We start from the raw sequence: 20,238 nt of genomic DNA, 5'->3' as shown, positions 1-20,238 counted from the left end.
GTTCTGGTGCGGGCTTCCTGTCCCCGGAGGAGAAAGTTGGACCGAGTCTTTCTCCTCCAGTTTCCCGGCGGTGACAGTCGGTCAGCGGCTCCGTTCACATGTAAATGAGGCGGAGGGAGATCTTTTCTCTCCGGGGTGGAGGGAGAGGCGGGAGCAGCTGCAGAAAGGACCGAGACGTTTCACTGGAGTTTCCCCCCAAACAGTGCGCTCTGCTCGGACTGCGGGACTAGCAGACACCGGAGCTCCGGTCCAGGTGACGCCGTGTGTGGCCGCTTCTCTCCGAGGTGAATATCCGGATCTATTTTCTGTTTATTCTCCGTGTTTCTCTGTGAAATATTCGGGCTTTACTCGGTTCTGTTTGTGTGCTGCGTACGTTGCTGTGTTCCGACTCTGCTGACTTGAATTACGATCCTCCGACTTCCAAACAAATCACTGCAAAATGCAAAACAGTGTTGGAGACAGACTCGCAGCTCTGTTGTAAATTTGTTTACTGGATTAAATGGATTATATTATCATAGTCATTCTTTATTTAATGTCGAAATGTTTGTTGTCTCCTCTGAACTTTAAAGTAAAAATCAGTGCAGCTCAGTTTAATTTACCTCTAATATTACATCAGATTAAATTAATGGTGAATTCATAATGACTGTATTGTACTTGCTGTTGGGTGGCGTCCCTTTGTGTTTGTCCAACACTTTTCCTTTTATCAGCTCATTTTAGAGGTAATGTTGAAGTTGAAATGTCTCTTTCAGACTTAAATAAACTGCCATGATGTTCCTTGATATTCCTCATTAGGGAATAACCGACCTTATCTTGTGAATGTCTTTCAAAATGTGTAATGCTAAGGAAAGGTTTCAGTGCAGAGGATGTGTGAAAACAAGACTAAACTAAGTCATCAAAAAATAAATCAGGACAGTAGTTTATCTGATGCAAATTAGCTCCTGAATAAATGCCAAGAAAATATGAAATAAAGTAGGCTAAAGGTCACATCTTTTTATTTTTTGTGGTGTTTTCTGGAGGTCTCGATATCCATAAGAAAATATTTGTGTGGTTTTAAGTTCTCAGTATAGTTTGAATTGGGATGAAAACCTGAACTACTGATATATGGTGACTTAATCTACCACATTTTTATTCTAGTTGTTGTGACCGATGCAGCTGTAAATCTAAAAGTGTATCTGGAGTTAAAGGACCACCTCTTTAAAGGACCAGTGTGTTTTAGTGGCATCAAACAGAAGGTTGCAGAACCCACGAGGACTTTTCTAGAGCTGGTGTTTGATTTGTCCCTTCTGGGCTAACGTAGAAACACGCTGGTGCATCATGGCGTATCCATGAGCTCAAAGTCACTCCTTATTAGTTGTCTGGTGTTATTAATTAGATATTAGGCCTTATAATGCAAGATGTTTGGGGGCGTGTCTGTTTGATTGATGGGTGCAGTCAGGTTTCAGCTATAAATGGGTGTGGGGGTGGGGGCGGGGGTCCAATCAGACTGAGTCAGATATACCGTTGGTTCCTCCTCAACTTGTCCAAATATAGTCACTTCTGGCTTTAAAATAGTAGGTGGACATGAGCATATATTTTCAAAAAAATAACATTTCTCAGTTTTGATTTTTGCTAATGATCACATTCTGTTTTTATTTCAATTTTACATGGCGTCCTAACTTTGTTGGAAACAGGGTTCAATAAATAATCACACTGGATAAGTCAATTCATTTTAAAGACTTTATAATTAACAAACAAGTATATAATTGCTTTTGGCAACAATCGTAAAATTATCCTTTAATGATTCAACAGTAGAATTGAAGAAATGCATGTCAGTGTGCGTAGATTCTGATTTTAGAAGAGCCAATCTCTGAGAGCAGGCATTGTGTCATAGTTTCATTCTTCCAGTACTTGAATCATATTACAAGTTTTTGTCCCTTTGTATGAAGTAATATTTACTTCCGGGTTGAACTGTAACAAGATATGAATGTAAAAGGACCTCCTTGGTCTGAAGAGTTGTGATTGTCTGCAACATTTTATCGCCCATGTGTGATGTCACTCGTGCAGATACATGCTTGTCTCCGGCCACTGTATGACCACTTCCTGTTGCTCCTTTTCCTTAAACTGAACATGAAGAATTGGATGCTTGTAACTTCTCCAGTGTTTGTTCACGTGTCCTACTTTTAAACAACCACAGACGTTCTTCTCCTTCAGGAAGTCAGTCTTCTTCTCGTGCCTTGACAGTTTATACAGCAGCAGAACTGCTTCCTTTGTACTTTTGACCTTTAAACTCTTTTTATTGGTGTCAAATTCTGAGTGTTGTAAATCTCCACATGGAGGACGTGACGGTATTTTTACTTTGTCTGGAAACAACTCTGTAGCCTCTTTGCTCCTGTAGCTCACATCTTACATTTACACCTTCTGGCTTGACTGTAGGCAGCAGTAGGCCTTTTCAGGGTTCTTATGGGTCATGGAATATCTGGGAATATCTGGGAATATCTGGGATTGTCCAGGAATATCAGGGAATATCTGGGATTATCCAGGAGTGTCAGGGGATTTTATAGACTATCAGGGAATATCAGGGGAATATTTAAAACCTGTTTTCAGACAGGAAAAGTCAGTTGTTTTTTTTTACATTTCTTGTCATGGAATATATGGGAATTTTGCATTTACATTTTTTTGTTGCCATATAATCAAAATATGATATTTTCCATGCAGTCTTTTTTTAATCACATTATTTCACGTGTTTCCCGTATTGCGTGAGAAATTTTATCCCCTTCATCAACAAGTGGTGACAAGAAGCTCTTAAGTAAAGATGTGTCTTTTCTTGTTTCTGCTCAAGAAGGAAAATGTAGATTTTAAAAGTTTTGGCCACAAAATGAAGACTTAAAACACAGAAAAGCTGAATGTAAAGTCTGTAAAACTGCAATAGATCCTTAAATATGGGAGAAAGAGAAGCATGCTGCCTTCTTATCATTCCTATTTGAACAAATGTTTGCATGTTGCAGATTTTTTGTACAAGTGTGTTAATAATGTGCACACACAGGGTCAGTTGTGTTTGATCATAATTGTGCAGCAGATTTAAACAGAAAAAAGTTTTGTACTGAAAATGCTGGTGTACAACAGCAGCCGTTTTCACTGTTCATTAGAGGGCATTGAGTTTCAGATTTTTAGTAATTGAAAGTCAGGTAATGTGACTTCTGTCTTTGCCAAAATGTTTCTTTAACACAGATTTGGCTCTTTTTGTAACCTTCATCAGGACTCGACTGTTCAGCAGCTCCTTTGGTCATTCGTTAGTGAACCGCTCCGGATAGAGAGCATGATGTCACTTTCACATTTGAGTGTTCAAATGTTTTAAATGTTTCATATTCAACAGGATTACCATTGAACGCATGGATATCTCTTTGGCAAAAAGGCAGCAATAAGCAGTCTTTTAAATGAATTAACCAGGAAGCTCCCATCATGGCTCCGACAGATTTAATTACACTCGTAGTTAATTTATTTTCCTGATTTCTGTTCATTCCACTTACAAATCTTTACTTCACAGCTTTTTAAAATCTCTGGATTTTTTAAAATTTATAATAAAACATGTTTTTAGACTTTAAACAGAATAAGACGACATGTACGAGTCCTTCAGATGGTGTTTTGTGTAGAAGTGATGAATGTAGCGAGGCGTGAGCAGCAGCCTCACCGCCCGGCCGTCTGCTCGGCTCCCCAGGGAACTGATTTACACAGCGCAGTGCTGACGAGGTCAGAGATCACCAGGTGTATAATGGGCACATAACAAGCTGTAATGGGCTACAGGGTGGGGGGTGGGGGCTGGGGAGGTTTACAGACTCTGGAAACTGGGCACTGTGTCAGAGGTGATGATTAGATTAGTGTCAGATGGAGAAACGCTTGTTTTCAGGTTCAGATGATGATTTCTATGAAGCTGTGGGAAAGAAAATCAACTGTAGTTTATTAAATCTATAACCTTTGATATGAATGGTGTGATGTGTTTAAAGAGATGAAAATTGAAACCCTCCTCAGGTGGTAGATAACAGGAACAGCCCTGGATTAGTGCACATTAGTTTGTGATGACTCTGCTGCTTCCTGAGACACCAGAGATGAGAGTGAAACGCTCTGTGGAAAAAGAAAAGGAACTTTCTTTAGTCTTTTGACTCTAAATTCCGAGCTGGAGACGATGAAGTCCAGCGTCACGCGGCCCACTGCTCTTTCTCACACGTTACATCTGCTGTCAGGAAGTCCACCTGCTGCAGAGGATTAAAGAAATCATCGGCACTTCTTTATGGGACAGTTTGAAAAGAGAGAAAAGGCTGAAGCAGCGAGGACAGAGCAGGAACTTCGTGTGTGTGTGTGTGTCTGTGTGTTCAGACTGAGTCCAGATTGAAAGTCTGAAGTGCACAAACGGTCTGAAGTGCACAAACGCCCACATGAAATGTGATTTTTGGAATCTGGATCCAAACCACATTTGGAAATTTGAAATGTGATTCCAGTCAGATTTCTCCAGATCGTCTTCACAAAATCTGATTTTCCTGCAGTCGGAACAAAGACATGAAGGTGTTTTATCTGAATGTCTCGGAGACAAACAGAGAAGGACAGCGTGAGGACCAACATGTCTGCTGGTCACAACAACGCCACACCATCCAAACTGTCATGTGGAGTTTCTGGTTGTCTTGCAGTGATGCACATGTTGCCGACAGGTGTTGGAGTCAGCGTTCGTCCCCAGTATGAGTGAAGAGACATGAACAGGGGACGTTTCTGCTCAGCACTCTGGGACAATGAAGCAGAAGGTGATTACCAGACTGGAGAGTTGGGGGTAGTGGGGGTGGCGTGGGGTCTTTGTCTTTGTCTTTACAGCTGCATCCTTTAATTCTACTGCACTGAAAAACATCCTTATTTAACCAGCGGTCAACGAGATGCTCACATATTTATTCTGACATCAGTCTCTGAACCAGGCCAGCTTCCAACATTCATTCATGTTTTGAATATAAAACAATTCATTCATGAATTAACTCGATCTGTCTCAATAATTTCAGTTCTTCCATCCAGTCAGATGAGCAACGTCACGTTTATTTTATGGATTGCATCAGTTCTTGGTTTGGGTAATAAAACCAAATATAAAGTCATATTGTCACCAAGACATCGGCACCTGTAACAGTTTTGATTTGATTTATGTGACTGTGATGATGTTAGTCATCAGTTAACAGGTTTAGGTGCTGTAGTGGTAGTGGGTGAATATTTTTCCAAAAATGAAGCATTTTCACATAAATTTGCTCTAATATCATCATAATATTTATATTAAAAAAGGCAACACAGCCTCTAATAAAATAGTAATTACAAAACATTGGTAAAACTTCTAGTAAATGGATTTGAAATGTGATTTTCTTATGCTCACACTTTATCTTATCCATACTTTGATCTGTTTGGTCCTTTATCAATATTTTAAACTTTAAATTTTATGCATGAACTGGACCTTGTTTTTCTTTTCTGGGGCTGCTTGTATTTGGATAACTGTTGTTCCATCTAAACCAGGGGCCAAACTCATTAACATTCATAAAGACCTCTGAGAGCTGAAAGCTTCCTGCGAGGAGCCTTTTCTTAGTGAGGAGGTGTGGTCGACCCCGTTGCTCGGTGACACATCCTGTTAAAAGAGGGGATCAGTGCTGATGGAGGTTGGAACAGACTCCAGTCATTTCTACACTCACCAAACAGCTTCATCACTTTCATGTTCTTGTGTTGAGTTGGAGAAGTGAGCAAACATCATCCTGCTGATAGAATCTGGAGACTTTCATCAACCTCATTCACAGTCTGAAGAATATTTCTGACCTCGCTGGACTTCAGCAGTATACATTCTTAGAAAACGTCACAACACTAAGTTTTTCGTCACCATTAGGAACTTTTAGTGCGAGGAGTCTCTGTGAATACGACCCCAGGGGGTCTCCAGCCTTTTTCCTCCAAGAACTCCGTTGATCTACCGGGAAGATCTCCATCGACTGGTTGGAGACAGCTGATCTGAACACGTTGTGACTGATCACAGTCACCGTGGTCTTCACAGTGCTGGTTACTTCTCACACACTGCTAACAGGAAGAAAGTAGCTCACTAACCACAATGAGGCCATACCCACATTACCCAGAAGCCCACTCCTCTGAAGAAGAACAGAGCTGGAACAAGTGTTTCTGTAAATTATTTATAAGTCTGTTTTTCTGACAACTCGCTCTCCAGCGCTGAAATGACTGTTGTCAGAGACTGTATGTTGACAGAGAGTGAAACACTGCTTATCAGTTATCCTGTAAGATTTGGGTCAGATCTTCAATAATACTAATAATACTTTGAGTTAAATTGTAAAAAGATGTTGCTGTGAAGACACGACTGCAGCTGCAGTCTTAGTTGAACCCAAATAAAACTTCCACCAGGTTCCTTCAGAACAGCAGGTGTTTGGCTCCCGACAATAATCTGAAACTCTGTGTCTCACTGCTGATATTCTACAGTCGCTTTGATGCAATGAGCCAAAGCAGCTCTCTCGTGTCTCAGGCAGGTTGTACTGAAGCAGCCTTCAAAGGTACATAAAATAACCGTTTCAGCTCAATCTTACATCAGAATGTGTTATTTCATCATTTTTGAACTTATTAATTTATGGCCACACACCTGTCTGAGACAGGCGAGCTGCAGCAACCTGCAGCCTGCGTGTGAGGCATTTAGTGAACATCTGTAAATTGTAGCGTCTACCCCCAGCCTGCGTGAGGCATTTAGGGAACATCTGTAAATTGTAGGGTCTACTCACAGCCTGCATGTGAGGCATTTAGGGAACATCTGTAAATTGTAGGGTCTACTCACAGCCTGCATGTGAGGCATTTAGGGAACATCTGTAAATTGTAGCGTCCACTCCCAACCTGCATGTGAGGCATTTAGGGAACATCTGTAAATTCTAGCATCTACTCCTGGCCAGCAGGCTGAGTCGCGTTAAAGTTTTTTTTTACCAACACCTTAACTTTGATACCCGTTCCTGAACAATACTTTTTTCAATAGTGATTAAATGAAATCCATTTTATTAAAGAGCCAACTTCATGACACACAGCGGTAGTTTTGAGGGGAAGAGTGTAAGCCAGGTTCTTTTTTCTTAAACTACAATTAACAGATTAAATGACTCACATGGATTATTTCTAGAGGCTACGCCTCATCATATTTAACGTTTCGTCACCTGCCGTACGCTTCGGGGTCGTCTGTAAATTGAAGCTTCTGCTGCTCGTCTGAATGAGGCGTTCAGAGGACATCTTTAAAGCTGGAACTGCAGATGGAGGAGTCCCTGCATGCACGCTGTGACACCTGCAGTCACAAGTAAACTCAACCAGTTGGAAACACTGCAACAAGGATGCAGCACATCTCTAATGATGCTGGTGATCGGCTGTGTGACTTTACAGGACATGCAGGAGTGTGTGTGTTCTATCATGAGAGATTTAACAACAGCGTGCATCGTATTGGTGTAAGAAATTTCAAAGTGTGGCTCTCTGTTACCAAGCTTGACACCAATAATATTATGAAACCACTTTTTGTGTGTGAAAACAGCTGAAATATAAAACTAAAGATTTCTGCAGAATTGTTTTAATTTTGTTAATTAAAATAAAAAATAAAAAAAGTATTGTTGAGGCCCTGCTGTGGAAGTCAGTGTTTTGTTACGAGTGCCGAACATTTATTTATGATAACCACCATAGATGTTATTAAACCAGAAGACCCATTATGTCTGCTTATTTTTAGTTTAATGTTTTGGTCAGCTTCTGTACTATTTATGTATGTAGATGGTTATTATATCCAGCTCAGCTGTCACATGGATGACAGCAGGTTCAAATCTACCATTAACCTCCGGATTAGCCTGCAGTGTGTCACTTTCTCATGTCACTGCGTGAAATGAACAAAATCCTGCAAACATATATCATTAATTGAAATCTTTAAATTCAGCTCTTGGACTGATGATATAGTCAAAGACATTTCTCCTGAGTTGTACTTCTGACATATTTAGCCTCTCATGCATTCTTCAGCCTGCACAGATTCTCTGTAACACTCAGCTAACTGGCACTGAAACAGATCTCAGGATTAGTGAACGGGTCAAAGTCCTGTTTTAATCTGGTTTTGGCTCTCTGTTTCTGACTGGTGCTGAAAAGACAGATGGCTGAGTTTGGAGTGAAATCCACTGAGGGGGGCAGGAGGGGAGGTGTGTGTGTGTGTGTGTGTGTGGTGGGGGGCATCATCATGCCCGTGAACTCTCACTTCCACTGTATGATGGGAAAAGCCCTCCTGCTGCACTGTTAAGAGTCGAGCTGCTGTTATCTCTGGTTCTGTGAAGTTGGACCTTCTGATGTGAGAGAAGAACACCAAGAATACTATTACATGCAAATGAACAGAGGATCGTCTATGTGCAGCTGTGTGTTGTTAGGACGAAGGCATTGACTGTGTGTGAATCATAAACTGGATATAAAGTGTTCGTAGCTTCCAGGTCTGAAAAATGGTTCCGATGCAGAAGTGCCTTAAGCTGCAATACCACCGAGTGCCACTAGAGGTCGGCTCCAAAAAGCCTCCGGCTCCATACACTCCCATTCAACTTCTCTCATCAAATCCAAAATCAATAATCAATTGGTGTTGTTAGCTAAAGTCACTCCTCCATTGGTTTGTGAACATTATGAAGCCTTCAGTTCAGATTCTGTCCGTCACCATCTTGCTAGTTTGGAGCAGGAAGTGACCATATTTGGAGGAGCTGGGGGAGGAGCCAGCACTGGATCTGACTGATCTGATTGTAAGCCTGACGATACTACGTCCCGCCCACCGATAGCTGTAACCTGACTGCACCACAGGCCTGTCAATCAAACAGACACGCCCCCAAAAACAGGTCTTTTTGAATCTTCTTTTCTAATGAATGAGGGATTATTTTCAGATGGACCTCCAGAAAACTAATAAGAAGGAGTGACTTTAGCTAACAACACAGATAACTGATGGACACATTTTATTCACTTTGGATTTGATGAGAGAAGTTGAATGGGAGTCTATGGAGCCGGAGGCTTTTTGGAGCCGACCTCTAGTGGCACTCGGTGGTATTGCAGCTGAAGACACTTCTGGAAGGGGAACAATTCATCCACAGCTGTTTTTACAATGAACAGAACTGTGGGACCAACACTGTTTAAAAGTAATTTCAAAATTTCGTAAGCAAAATATCCAAATGACTTGATGAAGATTTAATGTAGTCGCTCCCTTTAAACAGTCTGATGTTATTTATTTTGTCTGTAAATTAGGACATGTTCACTATATGAAAATGGATTTAGCTATTTTGTCAGCAGTGATAAAATATTGTGTTTTGGATTTACAAACTAAAGCATTAAAATAATGGCTTCATGTATGTTTATAAGCACATGTAGGAAGCTTATGCAGAGCATCATGGGACTGTGCAGGTGTGTTTTTCTAAGTTTGTGAGGGAAGAGATGACCCACATAATGGGGAATGTACAGCGTCGTAGTGTTTGTAGCTCAGAGCGCTGGAGTTAATTTTAGTGCGTTCATGCCGTGCATCAGTGCACAGCAGCAATACACATTTAGTTCTTAATGTTGTCAGATGGAAGCTCTCTCCGCAGTGAATGTCAGGTTTTCATGAGGCCGGCTCTGCAGGCTGTGACCTGTTGGTAATTCACTTCTGCCGGGAGTCGGAGAGCCTTTAATGACGTCCTCGAGGGAAATCCTTACATTTCTGTAAACACTAACTGGTTCAAAGCTTCGGGTTTGAAGTGTGCTCAGAGGCTCGTATTTCATCATGTGTGAAAAACATATGATGTAACGTGTGCAGCTCGGGTTCAGTTACAAGTCTAAGAGCCTAATTTAAGCCCCATTACTGCGCTCCAAGTCCATTTCTGCAGAATATAACTGACCATCTAACCTACTGTGTTGGAAAGTGAAAGTTGTTTCTGCAAAAGGTTTTTAGATCAAAACAGGACTTTTAATTAATTGCTGATTACATGTCTCCTCCGCCTTCGATTCAGTTAATTATTTCTAGACTTAAGACAAAACCAATCATCACAAGTTGAATATTTAACTAATGAAAATGAGAAAAAAGCAACACTGCATTCCTTCTCTGACATGCAGGTTCCTGACCTTTTAGTTCTTTTGGCTTCAGTGATTTGCTCACATCACTTCTTTGTTTGTTTGATATGAAATTATCACATTACGAACCCTTAATGAACGCTCTGCTGGATGATGCTCTTGAACGGCCCTCTGGTTGAGAAGTTAAGTTGAGGTCCCAGCGCTCACATTCCTGACGTACCTGAGATAGATCAGCAGGTTGTAAAGGATGCAGTCGTGATGAGAGTGTTCACAGCCGCAGGAGACGCTTCAGCTCTTTTCTGTAAACATGTGGGAGAAAGTACATGATGTGTGTCGCTGACTCAGCGTTACTCATCAGCGAACAGTGTTTTGAAAGGTTGACTGTGTTGTTACAATTTCATGTGGCTGAAACCTGATCTCACCACAGTCTGCTGCCGTATCAGTCCTCATGTTACATCGTGTGAAATAATGTTGAATAACATTAGCATCCTTTCTACTTTCAAAAGATACAGAAGGGGTGCATTTAAAAAAAAAAAAAATCACTATCTGGTCTGATTTTCAGTTTGAGGTTGAGTTTTGTCCATTGATAGCTGAACTTTGGGCTTTTATTGCGCTTTTTTTACAGTCACGTAACGAGTGTAGTTGCCATCATTTCTGCCTATTTCTTGTTGCATGGGTGTCTGTGTGAACTTCAACGAGGCACAGCCTTCATGAAAACATCATGAAACGCAGACATGAGCAGAGAAACAGACAAACTCGCGCAACTTTCAGTGACGGCCTCATTTTTCACAACCTGGAAGCTATGAACACTTTCATATCCAGTCTGTGGTCTCCACCTTATTATGTGAAGTGTCCTGAGATGACTTATGTGGTGGTTTGGTGCTACATGAATACAATTTAGAATTTTAAATTGAAATAGAATTTGTTAGCTGGATGTTTCTAGTGAGGTCAGCAGGGTATTGAACTCCAGCTGACCCCAACCTTTCCCTCCAGGGAGGGTGATAAACGGACACGAAGGCTCTGGGTCTGGACAGGTCACTTCTATAGAAACTCTGCAGAACACCTGGCTTCTCCTGAGCTTTAATCAGGGTCCACTTTCATGCCGACTGAACTTTGACCTCAGTTACGCAGGGAGTTACTGCAGGATGTTGGTGAACTGAAAACAACTGATACCAATTTGATAGTCAGTGATATTATTCTTAAAAATGTAACATTGCAAACGGGTCAATAAATTTGATCACAAAATACATCAATATTTAGCTTCTTCATTATATGTTCCACTATATTCTTCCATCATGTTTTCAGGCCCATTGTAATTTCCTAATGTTTCTGAAGAACATAAGAAATACGAACTATGTCTTTAATTGATTTCTCTGTTTAACAGTTTAAAAATAAATCAGATTTGCTGCAGTGAGGAGAAGCGGTGAGTTTTCAGAGTGAGCAGGGTAATAAAGCCCCCCCCCTCCCTTCCTCCCTGCCCGAGCTGTGTGAAAAGAGAGAAGGCTTGGCATTTCTTGGTTTTGAACAGAGTTCTGAGTTCCTGAAAGTTTGCACAAAGCCCGGTTGCCTAGCTGCGAGCAAGGAGCCAGGCCTGCTTTGTGTGCGGGGGTCTCCGACTGAACGGGATCTTCTGCAGAACCAACTGGAATGCAGTCAGAGACAGAATTCCCTCCTTTTACTTAGGCTTATTCATTTTTCAGCCTGCAGGAGGGAGCCATTCAAACGTTACTATTGTGCAGCAGCGTTTTCAGCTCGAGCGAATTGACCTCTGAGAGACAAGCCGCTGAGTTTTTTTTTTTTTTCTTTTTTATGCATTCTTTAGCTTCCACAGTTTGTGTGGTCTCGTTTCTAATTTTTGGGAATGTTTCAGGGAAACTTGGCAGATGAAAAAAACGTCTAGAAGTCTCAGACTGCATGATGCTTCACTGGGCTGCTTTGTTCACCGTTTATTGATTCTGTGAATCTTTAGACTTTAATTCGGTTTCAGGTTTGTTTCGTTTGCAATAAATGAGGCATCCCAGATAACAGAGAAGCTGCAAATAATCACCAAAAATCTGAAGATAATTAAATAATACAGAAACATGTCGGTCCCATTTGTTCATGTAATTCTCATGATTGTCAGAATTTGGCCCACATGTTCATTTGGACAGAAGAATGAATTGATAATATCAAACGTCACCGTGACCTCACGTCCATCCTCTATTCAACAGGACATCAGGAACCTTTCTTCCAATGTGGCACTAACATTTACTTGGACTCATTAGATGTTGGAGGTCAAAGGTCACTCTAACCTCACAGAACATGTTTGTGGTCTGTGAAGGTGTTTTTGTGTCTTTATTGTGCAAGCAAAAAAAACAAAACGGTTTTGAAAGCTAATTTCTCACTGCAATCAAAAATCAAGTTTGTAAGTAAAAATATATAAACCGAGAATATAATGATTTGCATTGCAAACAAATGTGCTCTTACAGTTTTGTTCGTTTTGGTCACAGAATTAAAACTTTTGCTTTCAAATCAAAAACCTTCGCTTTCAAATCAAAAACCTTCGCTTTCAAATCAAAAAACTTTCGCTTTCAAATCAAAAACTTTCGCTTTCAAATCAAAAACCTTTGCTTTCAAGTCCAAAAACGAGGTGAGTTGGATGTACGATAAAAATGGAAGTTTCTATTGGAGTTTCTACATTAAATCAGTATGACAAAGTTGTACACGAATGTCTCGGAGGAAATAATTGTGAAGTCATGACATTTTATATGCAGAAGGTCAAAGATCAACTTCACTGTGATATCAAAATTTGCTGCAAAAACACTTTTCTGTTGATTATTTAACGACGACACAGATTGTGATCATAGCTCCCATTTGGGCAGATATTGAGTGTGTGACTGTAATCATCCTCTTCTCCACAGAATGTGATAACTCAGAGGTTTTACAGCTGAAATCGTAACCAGTGATGTGATTTTGCTGAGGAGACCTCCTTGCACCGCCGTGTTTCACGTTTCATGGTCGAGTTGAGATGGAGATTTCCAGCATCTTGGAAATAATCCAGTTCCTCTCTGGATTTATCCGTGTAAGCCCGCGGCTCTGTGAAACAGTCCTGTTGATATTATCTGCACCATGTTATCTCATTCACCGCTGTGTTTCCAGTAATGACAACACAATGATCAGAAGGACTGTCATCACAGATTAGACTCCAGGAATCAGATGGGAGAGGAGAGCTGTACAATCATTCCTGTTTTCATTGTCTCACATCCTGCTGAAGTTCTGGTTACAGCTCCAATGTAGACTTTCATGGTTCTCATCTTAGTTGTCGAGGTGGTGTCTGACGGCAGGGTGAGTCTATTCTGTCACTTCCTGTTGTGAAAACTGTTGATTCCTGCTCTGTACATTTTATATTTTTCTTATTATAATACATGCTTGCTCTACTTAAGCACCAGCGTTAGCATTCCTTGCGTACCCTAACTTGAAGTTGTGTTTTGACTGTGCTGACAAAGCGATCTCTGCTTCTCTGTCCATCTCCTGCTCGATGTCTGTGTTCAGTTCTTCATCTGCTTCCTTCAGTGATAGTAATAGCTGCAGTGATTTTAGTCTTTTCACAGCATTGGAGGCAACGCTTCCTGAATTAAAATCGCACCACAAAACAAAAAAAAAATAGGAGGGATTTGATGTCACAATGACTTTGAACTTTGACCTTTGACCACAGACCTCTAATCAGTTCTTCCTTGATTGTGTAACATTTAATAAGGTAGGTAGGTATTTACTTTATTAATCCCCGAGGGGAAATTTTTTAAAATTTTTAATAAAATTCCATCCAAGCGTTCCCTCGATATCATGTTCATGTAAAATGTCATGATTTGACAGTGACCTTGACCTTTGACCTCCGATCCCTAAAATCAAATCAGTTCATCGTTGCTATCAAGTGAACGGTTTTGCCAAGTTTAAAGAAATTCCCTCAAGGTGTTCTTGAGATATGTTGTTCACGAGAATGCTTCACCACCAATCACAGAATAAATAAAACCCACAGTCACATTCAGTTTCATTCTTTCTACTACAAACATTATTACTGCTTGATTGGTGGGTTAAAAAAGTTGATTGATTTCTAACAAACGTACTTTTATGCATTTTTACCTTGGAGCCATTTTAATGGCTCCACAAATAATAATAATAATAATAATGATAATAAAATGGAGACTTCCGGATCTCTCTGGGAGGATTGTGAGACCCTGAATGAGATCAGAATGTATTCCAGTGAGCTCGTGGAGACGGAGGTGTTGGATGACAACGTGTCCGTCAGTCGATTTGTTTTAATGATGATGAATCAGATGAAACACTCGAGACGTGTCGGCCTGTCGTCTCCTTCAGTAACTCCATCCTCCCTGTGGTTAAACCAGAACCTCAGACGTGTCTGAGCTGCTCTCACCTTTTCTTTATGACGAGCTCTCTTCGTGATACAGCTGCACCTCAGTGACCGACCCTCCAAATGTGTCCGGTAACCTGGATGGCAGCGATGTCCTGTTTCCTGTTTGGTGGAGGCCGTGCTGGTTTTCACTCCGTGTGTTTCCTGTTCTCCTCCCTGCAGCTGAAACCATGACGCCGAAGAGCCGTGGCAGTTTGTAGGAGCAGAACCGGGACGGACCGCCTCTCCGGCTCCTGTTGGACAGTTTGTCTGCAGCGGAGCTCATCATGAGTTAGACATCTTCATCATCATCATCACCATCACCATCACAGCTGCGCCCCCCGCCCCCTCCCCACCCGCCTCATCTGGAGCACCGAGTCTGGAGACGGCAGAATCCCTCGCCCCGCTTCATGAGCCAGCAGGATGCAGCTGAGGTCCTCGCACTCTCCGAGCGCCTCCTCGTAGCGTCACACAAAGGTCAGGCCGACAATGTGGTGCAGCTCATCAACAAAGGAGCGAAAGTAGCCGTCACCAAGGTGAGTGAAGCTGCTGTACATGTTTATTCTGAGAAGAGTGTCAGCTGGTTGCTAATTGTTGCTCAAACTGCCGTGATTTTACCTTTAAAGAGCTTAAAGAAAGTGTTCTCTCTCCCAGTGAAAGCAGTGAAACCTGATTGGTGTTGAAAGCTCAGCTCCGGCCAACATTTCCTGTCCTGCCGGCTCGTCACAGAGCAGCTGGGGTTCCTGGGTCGGCCGGTTCTAAAGGAAATGAAGTGACCTCTGGCTAACGTGTTATTGACTCGCTGAGCGGGTTTCTCAGGTTCCCATCAGTGTCTTTATCTCTGGCCTGTGTTGTCACACCTGCTTCTTCTGGGTGTCGTTTCACTTCTGTTGCATCACTGAGTTGAGTTGACTCGGTTTATGATTAAACCTTCCTCTCTTTGCAAATATTTGAGTTTGATCTCAAAAAGTTATAGTTTTTGTGAGTTAAGTATCAGATCAGTCACAGTCAAGGAAATCCAACATGTTTGGCCTTTTTCCACAGACCGTATGTAAAAGTCTTTGTAGCTTCCAGGTCTGTAAAATGATGCCGATGCAGAAGTGTCTTAAGCTGCAATACCACCGAGTGCCACTAGAAGTCGGCTCCAAAAAGCCTCCGGCTCCATAGACTCCCATTCAACTTCTCTCATCAAATCCAAAGTGAATAAAATGTGTCTATCAGTTATCTCGGTGTTGTTACCTAAAATCACTCCTTCTTATTAGTTTTCTGCAGGTCCATCCGAAAATAATCCCTCATTCATTAGAAAAGAAGATTCAAAAAGACCTGTTTTTGGGGGCGTGTCTGTTTGATTGACAGGCCTGTGGTGCAGTCAGGTTACAGCTATCAGTGGACGGGACGTAGTATCGTCAGGTTTCCAATCAGATCAGTCATATCCACCGCTGGCTCCTCCCCCAGCTCGTCCAAATATGGTCACTTCCTGCTCCAAACCGCTCCGAACTAACAAAGATGGTGACGGACAGAATCTGAACTGGAGGCTTCATAACGTTCACAAACCAATGATGACCTCACTGATGGTTGATGGTTGGTTGAGACTCATCTGCATCTCTAAATCAATTAAACACAAAACAGAGCATGAAAGTGTCTGCAGCCCCTGGAGCTACAAACATGTGACACTGATGCACAGGACTAAAAATAACTCCAGCAGTGATTCAGAAGAATAATTTACAGCATGTATACGTTTTTGCCACCATTCAAGTGCTTTAAGCAGGACAGACTGCTGCAATATAAACCTTTAATGAAATGATTCTGTGAAGAAATCTCTTAATTTCAGTGTTTTTCACGAGGGAACAGAAACATCTCTGTTGGATCACTGCTACTGAAAGACTCTGCGAACATGGAATTCCTACTTCTGCTATTTGCAGTCACAAATGATTCTTTTTTTTTTTTTTTTTTTTCTTTTTAAAAAAAAATTAGACTGCATTGCAGATTTGTTTCACAGCTGAGCAAATCAGAAGAGTTGCACGGCTTTAAAAAGTTTGCAGTGACGCAAGTATGTCACTTGATTTTCATCACCAAAGCAAAGAAATGATTTCAATAAATATTTACATTTGACAATAAAAATCTCGACTCGGCGTCAACTTTAAAACTTTTTCAAGAGCTTTTTAACTGATTTATACTAGATTTTTTTAAAACTGAAAATAAATGTTCACCTAATTAAACACCATAAATTAACAATGTTAGATTTGTATTTGTTTATACATTGTGACCATAAATACCTTTACAGTGGTGGATAAACGATGTAATGAAGACACTGTTTCTAAATATCCTCAAACCTAGTTTCGTATTTCTGTACTGCCATTACTTGTTATTTCTCCACTGATATACAGTATATACTAATAACAATATATCATTGACACAGATTATACACAGGATGTGATGTTACCCAGATTTATTTCTGCAGCTAAAATTGACAGATGTCCCTCGGTAGATGCGAGCTGCTGTAGGCGGCTGCTCACAGATGGGCCTCGTTCTGACGTTAATGCAGCTCTTGCATTGACGAGTGTGTGTGGTCATAATTAGTTGACTTAAGAATATCTGATTTACAGTTGAAAGGCAGTGATTTCATCGACCTGGGTCCAAGTAGACTCTGTGTATGTGACATGCTGGGATTTCATTTTGTGTCATCATGTTCTCCCACTGCATCTCTGCTGCACTGAGTTTATCTTGGAATGAAGATATTTCCATGTCCTCTAACATTGACCTGGATGTTACATGACTTGCAGTCAGAGCAGGCAGGAGATCAGTGGTTCATTACTTCTGGGTGTCTAAACTCTAAAAACTGTACTCAAGCACAAAAATGTGGAATCGCTGGTTAGATGGAGGATGTTATTTACTTCGTTTTTTTTTTTTTTTTTTTAATTTTTTTTAATTTAACCATTAAAAACACAATTTTGCCGATTTACTTCTATTAAAGTAAAGTTTTAGAACAAATGCATGACATCAAAAATCTGAGAAAGAAACTTGGAGTAAAACATAAATCCTAGCTGTTCTCTGAGGATGCTGTGAGCAGTTAAGTTGTCAATGATGAGCGGAAGATTTAACACTTAAGTCCTTTTTGAAACAAACTTTCTCCATTTCAGACAAAAGTAGAATTCTTCCACTATTAATTTGAAATGTTAACTATTGTTGTCAGATTTTATCCATAGTTTAGTTAATTATTATGTCTAAACACTGAAATGTGTTTGTTGCTGACTTGTTTTAAAGGAGGCAGAGACTTCAGAGTCAGACACCCGCTTTACTTTTAACATCAGGATTAAAAGTTTCCTTTTTAAGAGAGTTTATAGTCAGAGCTGCTCAGGTGACCCTTTGAGTATAAACTTCATCTAAATCCAATGAAGATCAGCAAACATTAGTCTGAATGAGTTCCTGCAGACAGATGAGATCAAAACCATTCTTTAAATGTAAGCTGTATTTCTTGGCTGTGACAGTGACTGTTGGAGTCATGTGACTCAGCCAGACAACCAGTGGATAATTTAGGATTTTTTTTCCCCCGTCAACTTGACTCCAAAGGTTCAGTCTTCTCTGGGTTTTAGTCTCAACGCAGGAATTTCTAATCAACCTCAGACGGGGTCAACATATCACAGGTATAATAATAATTAAAGTCATCATTACAGTTTTAAAATCTAAAACATAAAGGTAACCAGTGAAGTGATGCTGAAATTAGCAGTGTATAGATTCTTTTACAGGATTTTGTAAGTAGTCCTGCTGCAGGATGTTGGACCAGTTTTTTTTTTTACCTTTTTAAAGTTATCGAGTCACAATGCAGGTCCAAAGTGAAGAGCTCCACCTGATCTTTACATCTTCAGTCTGTGGTGTAATCCGGCCGATGAGACAGGCGTGTTTGTCTGTGTGGCGGAAACACGTCTGCTTCCTCAGACTCGGTAATAACAGTCTGTTGTGCTGGACGTCACCTGGATTTAGGAAATTAGTTTAAGTCTAAACTTTCTGTCTTTCATTTAAAATCTTTGGCGTTATGGTATTTTTGATGATATTCTTTATACCAGCTACCTGCCAGTAATGACTCCTGTTCATGTGTGAGTGCTTCATACTGCAGGTTTTTGTGTTGTGTATCGTGTGCTTTATGTTTTCTGTTGTGGCACATCAAACTAAGTTTCCATGGGAACATGAGCACATGGCATCATACTGTGAGAACTACAATCTTACATGTGCTGCTGCACACAGATGACTTTGTGTTGACCAGCTGTTTTTTGGTTTTTTTTTTTGGTAGCTTGGCAAGGTGCCATTAAAAGGTATTAAAAGGGGGCGGAGCTTCCTCTGAAACATTCCTGTACTCAGGAGCAGGAATGTGGGTATATTGGTTGATGTAAGGCTGGCATAGAGAATAAAACATCAAACAGATGAAAAGAAAAGAAGGAAAGAATAATAATGTAGAGGATTTACTGAGGTTGGAGGAGAATAATGGAGGAAGAGGAGCGTTAGGTGATGAAGGTTTACAGTCCAGTTTGGAAATCTTAAAGCCAATTTAAATATAGTAACTAACATAAAAAAACAAATAAAACACACTCTAAACAATACATATATCCATCCCAACAATCATTTTCAGTTACACATTCAGTGTAATCTCATGGTCGTCATGACAACTGAGCAAAGTCCATGAGCTAATGAATGCAGTAAGTTGTGAGAAAGCTCCACAGAAGGCTAGTAAGTGGATGATTTATTTTCTGTTGATTATATATAATGAATATAAAATTATAAATCAATTGGAGTTGAAGAATTTCTCCTAGCATTGATTAAACTACTACAACTCATTAAAATAATATATTAATAGGTTTATTTATTTATTTATTTTTTTTTTACAAGAAACAAATTCCCTCATCTTCAAATGTCTTACATCTGCTCATACTGAATGAAGGAAAAAGAGTAGAGTTAAATCTATGAATCTTGAAATTGTCCTCTTTCACCACTCTGGTTACCACCTGTACAGTAAATGTGAACTTCTTTGTCCCTTACAGGTTTTGTTTGGTCAGTTTAGCATGTGCAAATATAGACAAACCTGCTACAACAAACAGTGGGGAGCTAAAAAGATGGAGGTTAAGCCCGTCAGTGGTGAATCGACATAAACCTTCTGTACTTCGTGCCTTCAGGAATTCTGCATGCTTCCACTGGAAAGCTGAAGGCCTCAGCAGCTGATAATGTTAGCAGCACTGGTTCATCCTCTGTGACATCTACTGTCTATGTATATCTATATACCTCTTGACTGAGGATTTCCTCTCTGATGAGCTCAAATGGTCTGACTTTAGAAACAGCTGCAACACAGAGCTGTTAAAAAAAGAAAAAGAAAATCTCATACAAAAGGTTCCTCAGTTGAAAAGTTTAAATATCAAAACAGATAAAATGAACAAACATCAATCATTCACAACATTTAAAGCACTGACTGAATAACGATGATTATTGGTCAGTTGGCACCTGTCGAGGGTTTAGGGATATATCAGGCAGCAAGTTGGTTCACAGCATCCCCATGACGACAGGTCTCATTGGATTTAGGTGGATTTCAACCACCTAAACCAACAGAAAGTTAAGATATAAACTCAGTTTCCCACTAAAAACCACCACAGAGTGACATAATAAACTCCCGTGCAGTCCGTGTGGAGCAGCGGAGGCTCCCTGCCGGCCTCAGGCTAGTTGTCTACCTGATCCCGGCCGGTGGCTTCCCTCCAACAGGCCCGTTGTAACTCGGTCTGCCACACCCAAACAAATCTCTGAACGCTAACATA

The 20,238-nt window shown here is 40.6% G+C and overlaps 1 protein-coding gene across 1 annotated transcript in view; it reads left to right on the top strand.

The window, feature by feature from the left end:
* The window catches only part of ankrd6b (ankyrin repeat domain 6b), a 39,469-nt gene continuing 19,231 nt past the window's right edge, over positions 1 to 20,238 (top strand). The window contains 2 exon segments of the mRNA XM_069161645.1: positions 1 to 284; positions 14,627 to 14,979. Coding sequence (XP_069017746.1) covers positions 14,854 to 14,979 — 126 coding nt within the window. The 5' untranslated portion in view covers positions 1 to 284; positions 14,627 to 14,853.

The sequence above is a fragment of the Embiotoca jacksoni genome, unplaced genomic scaffold (assembly GCF_022577435.1).
Source record: "Embiotoca jacksoni isolate LCO1_2020_lvr unplaced genomic scaffold, fEmbJac1.0.p SCAF_29, whole genome shotgun sequence".
NCBI lineage: Eukaryota > Metazoa > Chordata > Actinopteri > Embiotocidae > Embiotoca > Embiotoca jacksoni.
Note: the sequence above shows the minus strand (reverse complement) of the source record. Positions and strands in the feature narration are given on the sequence as shown.